Source organism: Rhipicephalus sanguineus, unplaced genomic scaffold, assembly GCF_013339695.2.
Source record: "Rhipicephalus sanguineus isolate Rsan-2018 unplaced genomic scaffold, BIME_Rsan_1.4 Seq2263, whole genome shotgun sequence".
Lineage (NCBI taxonomy): Eukaryota > Metazoa > Arthropoda > Arachnida > Ixodida > Ixodidae > Rhipicephalus > Rhipicephalus sanguineus.
In genome coordinates, this window is record NW_023614813.1 from 707 (window position 1) to 10111 (window position 9405).

At 51.0% G+C, this 9405-nt stretch overlaps 1 protein-coding gene across 1 annotated transcript; it reads left to right on the forward strand.

Annotated features, from left to right (window-relative positions):
* Window positions 1-496: 496 nt before the first annotated feature.
* Window positions 497-1363, forward strand: LOC119376801 (uncharacterized). The gene has a single exon (XM_037646506.1). The coding sequence runs from the start codon at window positions 497-499 to the stop codon at window positions 1361-1363; it is 867 nt and encodes a 288-aa protein (XP_037502434.1).
* Window positions 1364-9405: the final 8042 nt, after the last annotated feature.

Sequence of the window (9405 nt, forward strand, 5' to 3'; positions counted from 1 at the left end):
GGTTTGACATTGCACTGCGCTTCTTACAGCGTAGGAGTGAAAGGAAAGTGGCTGCATCGCATTTGTTTACGCCAAGGATTTACTCTAAAATTTGGCGGGAAACAGCGGTGCGCATTGACATGGCACAGGCGGCTGACGACTGTCCCACCTTCCTGCGAGTGTCTAGACGCGCGCGTTGCTACCCGAGTCGTATGAGATGGCGCTGAGCCGTGTCCCCAACTGGGAGACAGAAAGAAGTGCCTCTTTCCTGAACAACCACTATATAATCGTATGAGTCTGGAGACTGGTACTGTCGTAGCCACTTGACCCATCCCGGCGACACAAGGTAGGCGTAGGTCACGCACAAATATATATAGCTTGCGTTTAGAACTTAATGGTTTGATATCGTCATCTCTTGGTTGTTTTGTTTTGCTACACACGATGGCCAGAAGCTCATCGCCACAGTTTTGTGACCCGTACGTGATCGTGGCCATAAGATTCCGTGGCAGAAGCGAGCATGGAACAGACTGACGGTACAAGTTCTCGAGACCAGAACCTTCCCGAGCGACGCGGTGAGCCTTCCTGCTCAGCCATCGCTGTCCGCCTTCCTCAGTACTGGGACCAGCATCCTTCGGCGTGGTTTCTTCAGGCGGAATCACAATTTCAAGTTGCTGGTATCCGCTCCCAAGCTACGAAGTTCCACTACGCTGTTGCGGCACTCTCGCCCACCGCCATTGACGAAGTAGCGGATCTGTTGAGCAACCCGCTGTCTGCGAACGCCTACGACGATCTCAAGACGACCCTGCTACAGCGCACGGCAGTTTCACAGCGTTCTCGCATACAGCAGCTTCTGTCCGCTGAAGAACTCGGCGACCGACGCCCCAGCCAACTTCGCCAAATGAAGCAGCTGCTCGGAGACAACGCGAGATCCGTCGACGACGCGCTGTTACGCGAGCTGTTTCTACAACGACTGCCGGCTAACGTGCAGATGGTTCTGGCAACAGCTTCTACCATGGACCTCACCGGACTTGCCGCGTTGGCCGACAAGGTGATGGAAGTAGCCACGCCAGCCATCGCAGCCACGACACCGTCGACTGGTGAGAGTACCACCACGCTGCGAACTCTGCCGTCTTTTTCGACAGCCCAGTCGCCGCTCGACGCCCTGTGCGAGCGCCTCGAACGCATCGTCTCTGCAGCAGAACAACGCCGCGCGTCACCTCACCGTTCACGCCACCGAAGTTCCAGCAAGCCGAGACGCACACCCACTAGCTGTGACGCGTCACCAATGCCTGGCATCTGCTACTACCATCGCCGTTTTGGAAACGACGCTCGTCACTGCCGCCGTCCGTGTGCGTGGCAGGGAAACAGGACGGCCGACCTCTGACGGCAACCAGCGGTCCGGTCCAGCACACAAGTCGCCTCTTCTACCTCACGGACAGAGCCACAGGACAACGTTTCCTAGTCGACACTGGTGCAGACGTAAGCGTTATTCCTGCTCAACGCTCCGACCGAAAAACAACACCTGTGTCGTTTTTGCAAGCCGTCAACGGTACCAGGATTCCAGTCTACGCATCACGCTCCGTCATGCTCAATCTTGGCCTCCGACGAGCGTTTCGCTCGATTTTCCTGGTTGCAGATGTCCGACGCGCCCTCATCGGAGCTGATTTCCTGCACCACTATGGACTCCTTGTCGACGTGAAACACCGTCGTCTTACCCAACTGAAATTGGCCGACGGCCGATAGTTGGCAAACAGATGGACAGCGCTCGGCAACCGGTATTGTCGGCCGACCAATGGCGGCCCAAAGTGGGGCCCTGATCGGCAACCAATTACGCTGGTTATTAGTTGGCCGAAGACGTTCAGCCAACGGTCGGCAAATGACAGGGAAAGAGCCGGCACCCAATGCTCGGGCGACCAAACGTGGCCCTCCGTAGGGCCATGTTTTGCTACCTACCACGTTGGCCAGGTACTATGAGCCAGCGACAAGCCGACATTGCGTTATATCTGTGGGCGCAAATTTTTTTCCTCCGCCGCGTGCATTATTTCTCGGTCAGCGAAAATTTCTTGCATGAGCGCTTTGCTTCCGTTGTCATTTTTTTCACTACTTTATTCGCACAAGATTATTCATCCAGCTGTGCACCGCCTGAGCCGCCTGTGCACAGTCGGCCTACGGCCTTGGGCCTATGTTAGCAGCCATAGGTCGGCCGGTGTAAGGCCATTAACCAATCCCAACCGCGGCCCAACTCTGTCGGCCAAGCTGGGACCATGGCCGGCTAGGTCGGCCATGCACGTTGGGCCAGCATAGAGCCGAGGTCGTTTTTTCAGTTGGGTTATCGACTCTGTTACCCACCTGACCGTTACCGGCGCCCTTGCAACAACCACATCGCCGATCGCGCCCATATCTTCTATGCTAGAAGAACCTTTCGCCGAGTTCCTTCGTGAGTTTTCCACATTGACGCGCCAGCCGGACTGGACGCAACCGGTCCAACACGACGTTTGTCATCACATCGTCACCTCCAGCCCTCCGGTTTATTTTCGACCTCGGCGTTTGTCCCCTGAGAAACTCAAGGTTGCCCGCGCGGAGTTCGAGCACATGCTCGCACTCGGGATCATCCGACCTTCTTCTAGCAACTGGGCGTCTCCGCTTCATATGGTGCCGAAGAAGTCTGGGGATTGGCGTCCATGTGGCGATTACCGGGCGCTCAACAACATCACAGTTCCTGATCGCTACCCGCTTTCGAATACGGTAGCACTGCACGGTAGCACTGCACGGTGCGACGATCTTTTCTAAGATCGATCTTGTTCGCTCCTATCATCAACTGCCAGTCGCCGAAGAAGACATCCCGAAGACCGCCATCACCACACCTTTCGGTCTTTTTGAATTCCTCCGCATGCTCTTCGGCCTACGGAACGCTGGCCAATCATTCCAGCGTTTCATCGACTCCGTCACCCGAGGCTTGCCATTCGTATCTGCCTACATCGACGATCTCCTTGTCGCAAGTCCTTCCGCTGAAGAACATGTTCAACACCTGCGGTTGTTATTCTCCCGCCTCGCCAGCCGCGGAATCGTCATCAACGCCGCGAAAAGTGAATTTGGTCGACAGGAACTCGAGTTCCTTGGACACGTAGTCGACGCGAACGGCATTCGACCACTGCCGTCCAAGATTCGCGTCGTCGAAGATTTTCCACAACCGACAACGATGACGAAACTTCGACAATTTCTCGGGTTCGTCAATTTCTATCGACGGTTTATACCCAATTGTGCACGACTTGTCGCCCCTCTAGACGGTCTCCTCAACTCCAAAAGAAACCAAGCGCTTCAGTGGACTGAAGAGGCCACCCACGCGTTCACAAGAGTCAAGAGTGCCCTCGCCAGTGCAACACTCCTGAAACATCCGAAACCAGATGCACCGACTGCTATCATGACAGACGCCTCGAACAACGCTGTCGGCGCCGTTTTGCAACAATTCATCAATGGTACATGGCATCCACTCGCTTTCTTTTCAAAGAAGCTGAAGCCTGCACAGAGCCGCTACAGCGTTTTCGGCCGCGAGCTACTCGCCGTGTACTTGGCTGTTCGACACTTCCGGCACTTCCTAGAAGGTCATCAGTTTAGCGTCCTGACCGACCATAAGCCCCTTGTGCACGCGATGAACCGATCGGCGTCCTACTACTCGCCTCGCGAAAGTCGACATCTCTCCTACATCTCGGAGTTTACAACAACTTTCCGTCATGTCAAAGGCACCGACAACATTCCTGCCGATGTTCTGAGCCGCGTCTATGCAGTCCCACAGCAACTGCAGAGCCTTCCATTATCGACGTCGGCCTACTCGCTACTCACCAGCGTGACGACACCGAGCTACGTACCCTCCGAAAATCGTCAACGTCCCTGAAGCTGGAGGACGTCGTTTTGACTTCAGATGGTACATCGGTAGTGTGTGATACTTCTACCGGCACACCCCGACCTTTCATCCCGGAACCGCTTCGCAGACGCCTGTTCGATGCTATACACAGTCTGTCGCATCCCGGAATTCGCGCTACACAAAAGCTCATTTCCAGTCGCTACGTTTGGCCTCAGATAAACGCCCAAGTTCGCGACTGGGTGCACTGTTGTTTGCCGTGTCAACGCTACAAGATCCAGCGCCATCCCATTCCGCCTGCGAAGTCCTTCCTTCCACCGGACGCGCGTTTTGACACCGTACACTTGGACCTGGTCGGCCCTCTCCCACCTTCCAAGGGCTACAGTTACATACTGACATGCATCGACGGCTACACACGGTGGCCAGAAGCTACACCCATCGCCGACATATCAGCGCCCACAGTTGCAACAGCCTTCGTGTCGACATGGATTGCGAGGTTCGGCTGCCCATCTACTATCCGCCTCGTGCACCGGTATGGTGGCGCCACCGCTCGGCTAAGGCGGTTGTACCCTCTCCCAACCCCCCATAGGATCTCATGCATTTTGAATGAAGTTTGCGATTTCGTCGCGCAAAAACAAACTAGCGCCATCTCTCGACAATAAGCCACACCGACGACGCAACACTTCCTCTTGCTTCCACCGATACGCGATGCTCCTAGGTGCCCCTCTCTCCACTTTCTTTTATTTCTTTCGGTGGCCGTGAGAGCGCGCGCTGTGGGTCTAGAGTGATATGGCAACAGGGAGCATTAAGCGGAAGGTCAGGGAGGCGGAGAGTACTTATTGGATGACAGCGATGGAAAAGAAGCCGGCTCTGAGTAACTACCGAAAGGGAAAAAACGAAATAAGGAGGGAAAGGTTTTATGATAATTCAAGGGGAAGCGCTTTACTGTTTGAAGCAAGGTCGGGCTGCCTTAGAACGCGAAGTTATAAAGCGAGATTCAGTAACGAAGACGAACACTGTACATGCTGCGGGGGAACTAAGGAAACGATGAAACATCTACTGATCGAATGTGGCGAGCACGAGTCTACAGGAAGCCTTGGGTTTTAGGGACAACAATGGAAAGCTGAACACGTCCGCGATAGAAATAAGTAAGAGACGGTTAGAGTATTGGTGGCAGAAGAGTAGAGATAAAGTACAAAAATAAATAATGGGGGGGGGGGGGGGGGGATAAGGTCATTCTGCCTTAAGAGGCAGAGAGATAGACCGCGAATTTATAATTTTTTTTTTGGTATAATAAGATAGATTTAATCGATGTAGACAAGGTATTAGGCCAGCATGAAACAAGGAAGTTTTTCTTTTTTCTTCGAGCATGGTGGTAGACATGTCACCGCCCCGTTATAAAGGGGACGCTCATAGCATCCATCCATCCATGATGTTCTTGAGGCGGAAATACGGCCTCCTCGACTATGTCGAAACTGGACCTGAGCGAGAGACTGCTAAAGGTATTCGTGACCGGGTTCGCGAGGCAGAGGGAGAAATGTGGCGTTCAGCCATGCTCCCCAAGACTACCCTCAACCTCTACCGGGAAAGCAAGAAAGATATTGCAACGGAGCCAGCGCTCTACGACAACAGCTGTGGTGGCGCCCTCCTCTTCGAGGCTCGGGCGGGCGCGCTGCGCACTCTCGACTATCGAAGCCGTTTTGATTGCGCCCCTGAGACGCGCGCGGCGGTGTGCAGGTCCTGCGGTCGCGAGCGGGAGACTATGGAGCACTTGCTCCTACGCTGTTCGAAGTTGACTCCCCCTACGGCAGAGGGCACCACCCTGCCGCAAGCCCTGTGAGATATATTGAAGGAAGTGGGCATAGGTGACGACTGTGTACAGCTTTTGAGGGAAATATACCGAGGAAATACAGTTTGTATAGAATGGGAAGGAATAAGTGGCAAGGACAGCGTTGAAATTAGCAAGGGGCTGAGACAGGGATGCCCTTTGTCCCCGCTGGTATTCATGCTGTACATGGCGAGGATGGAAAAAGCGCTAGAAGGTAGCAACATTGGATTTAATTTGTCACACAAACAGGTCGGAGCGATGGTTGAGCAGAAGCTTCCAGGTCTATTTTATGCTGATGATATTGTCTTATTTGCGGACAGTCAAGATGATATACAGCGACTGGCAGATATATGCGGAAGGGAGTGTGAGGCTCTAGGACTAGGATTTAGTGCAACAAAATGTGGATTGATGGTATTCAATGATCACGGAGACCATACGGTATTAATACAGGGCCAAAAAATACCGAGGGTAAGCGAGTACAAGTACCTCGGAGTATGGGTAAATGAGGGAGATAGATATATGGAGGTACAAGAGAAAGCATCGGTAGCAAAGGGAAAGAGGAATGCTGCAATTATGAAGCACAGAGCTTTATGGGGATACAATAGGTACGAGGTGCTTCGAGGGCTGTGGAAGGGTGTTATGGTTCCGGGGCTTACATTTGGGAACTCAGTGGTGTGCATGAAGTCAGAGGTGCAATCAGGAATGGATGTAAATCAAAGGACGGTGGGCCGCCTCGCGTTGGGAGCTCACGGGAAGACGACAAATGAGGCGGTAAAGGGGGATATGGGATGGACAGGTTTTGAAGTGAGGGAAGCGCAGAGCAAAATGAGATACGAAGAGAGGCTGAGGAAAATGAAGGAGAGTAGATGGGCAGAGAAGGTTTTCAGGTATTTGTATAGAAAAAGCGTTGACACGCAATGGAGAAAAAGAACTAGGAGGCTCACCAGTAAATATACGGCTGGCAGTGCGGGCGATATGGCAACAAGGAGCATTAAGCGGAAGGTCAGAGAGGCGGAGAGGACTTATTGGATGACAGCGATGGAAAAGAAGCCGGCTCTGAGTAACTACCGAAAAGGAAAAAACGAAATAAGGAGGGAAAGGTTTTATGATAATTCAAGGGGAAGCGCTTTACTGTTTGAAGCAAGGTCGGGCTGCCTTAGAACGCGTAGTTATAAAGCGAGATTCAGTAACGAAGAAGAACAATGTACATGCTGCGGGGGAACTAAGGAAACGATGGAACATGTACTGATTGAATGTGGCGATATTCACCCAGGTATACGTGTGGGCACGAGTCTACATGAAGCCATGGGTTTTAGGGACAACAATGGAAAGCTGAACACGTCCGCAATAGAAATAAGTAAGAGACGGTTAGAGTATTGGTGGCAAAAAAGTAGAGATGAAGTACAAAAATAAACAATTGGTTAAAAGAAAAGGTCATTCTGCCTTAAGAGGCAGAGAGATGGACCGTGAATTTATATTTTTGGTATAATAACATAGATTTAATCAATGTAGATAAGGCATTAGGACAACATGAAACAAGGAAGTTTTTTTTCTTCTTTCTTTTTTTTTCGCCTTCGAGCCTGGTGGCAGACATGTCACCGCCCCGTTTTAAAGGGGACGCTCATAGCATCCATCCATCCTATTCGACCTATTCGACCGATATTGGTGGCAGAAAAGTGGAGATAAAGAACAAAAATAAATGATGGGGGAATAATAAGGTAATTCTGCCTTAAGAGACAGAGAGATAGACCGTGAATTTGTATTTTTTTGGTATAATAACATAGATTTAATCAATGTAGATAAGGTATTAGGGCAACATAAAACAAGGAAGGGTTTTTTTTTTCCGAGCCTGGTGGCAGACATGTCACCGCCCCGTTACAAAGGGGACGCTCATAGCATCCATCCATCCATCCCTCGGATTTTTCGATGCGGAGGGAAAGCGCTGCGGCAAAAGTGTGCGCACCACGAAAGCTCGCCTCGAAGTGTGGTGGAGGGACACAAGGCGGACACTCACGGCGGACACTCACGGCGCTGGAAGTGTGTGACCTTTGAATTATGACGTGTCTGTGTGTTTTTTTAACTCATATTTTCTTTTCCTTCGTGATTTTTTTATATATGGCTAGGACACTTCATTGAGTCCACCCGTTGCAAAGGGTACTTGGCCACATTATCTATCTATCTATCTATGTAGCGCACCCGACAAGACCGGCTGGGCTCGTCGCTTTCGTCGCGTCTTCCTTGAACGTTGCAACGTTAATATTGTGTTAAGGCGGTGGCCACACGTCGGACGATGAGCCCTGATTTCGTTCAGCTGCCATCTCATCAACGGCAATGTTTCAGACGCCTCAGTTGTGTACTTTTGTCCGTTGGTTGCGGGACAAGATGGCCTCCTGCAAGACCGCGTTTTTCCAAGTCAGCTGTGTGCGTAGTTCTCGGCGTCGTAGCTGCTTGATGACGCGAGGACGTCAACTGGTGCTACATCGTGGGAACCGCTGAAGTGACTGCAAGCTTGACGACATTGTGCCAGAATATTCTAGCGTACTGTACGCGCACGATTGTGCTACACTTAAAATACCGCGCTTGGCCTCGCGCGTCAACCTGGTACACCTGTGTGCAACAAGTGTGTTGTTATCGTTGTTGCGTCGGTTAATATTGAATTGCAATTGGAATACCGTTTTTGCAAATGTAAGTGAAGCTGTAAGTAGTTGTCCTGCTATATGCTCGCTACTCCACGAACATTACTTCTAGAATCGCATTTTATTTTGAGCTGCACGTACCAAAGGAGAATCTAGCATACGAGATACATTACACGCGTGCGCATTTCCTATATAAATCTGAGTAATGCCACGCGTGCGCATTTCCTATATAAGTCTGAGCAATGCCATGCTCAATTTAAAGCGCATGTGTTAGAGGATTGTGGCTTCAATGGTGAAAGTGATTAGATATTCCGAAATATGTGACTGCAATGCAGTTAGAACTTTCTCATATGTTAATACGGTCTGTGAACAAAAAAAAAAAAACGCTGTGTGAATGTTTGTTGATCATTTGCTACAGTACCTTCACGCATTATTATGCAGCTGTGTGACGGCTGTTAAAACGTTCAGGAAGTTAGATTTTGGTTTTCTTGGCCTAGTTGAGTGCTACGAGTGTTGGGCGAAGATAAAATCGCGTGTCTTTTGTGCGTACAGCCGTAATAGTCATTGTTGTTGTACTGTTTGGGGTGTTCAATAAAACAAGAATGCTGTTTTGTACTGCAACAATTTTTATTTCATCTGTGTTAACAGATCACCCAAACAACTTGGACACATGCACGTAAGAAACGTACGTAGTGCATCGCGCGCACGCATAAAAAACGGGCCTGTCATTTTAAAACAAATAATATAGAACAATCGACGTAACAGACGGCATGGTTGTCTATTGAGCAGCGTCGGCAGTACAAATATCAAACCAGAATGAAACATGAATAGAAAAACGGAGAGTAACAGGCGCTTTGCCCACGGCTTCTATGAGCCGCGCATATCCACCTATCGCCACCGTCCGCCGTTGGTGGCGCCACCAGTACCACTGAAAGCAGCAGCGCACGAGGCTGATAGTCACCGATCGCGGTCGGCAGTTTGATTCGGCGCTCTTCAACGAACTCCTCAAGCTTCTCGGAACGACACGCCTCCGCACGACCTCTTACCACCCACAAACAAATGGGCTGGTCGAACGTTTCCACAGGCATGTAAAGTCCTCCCTC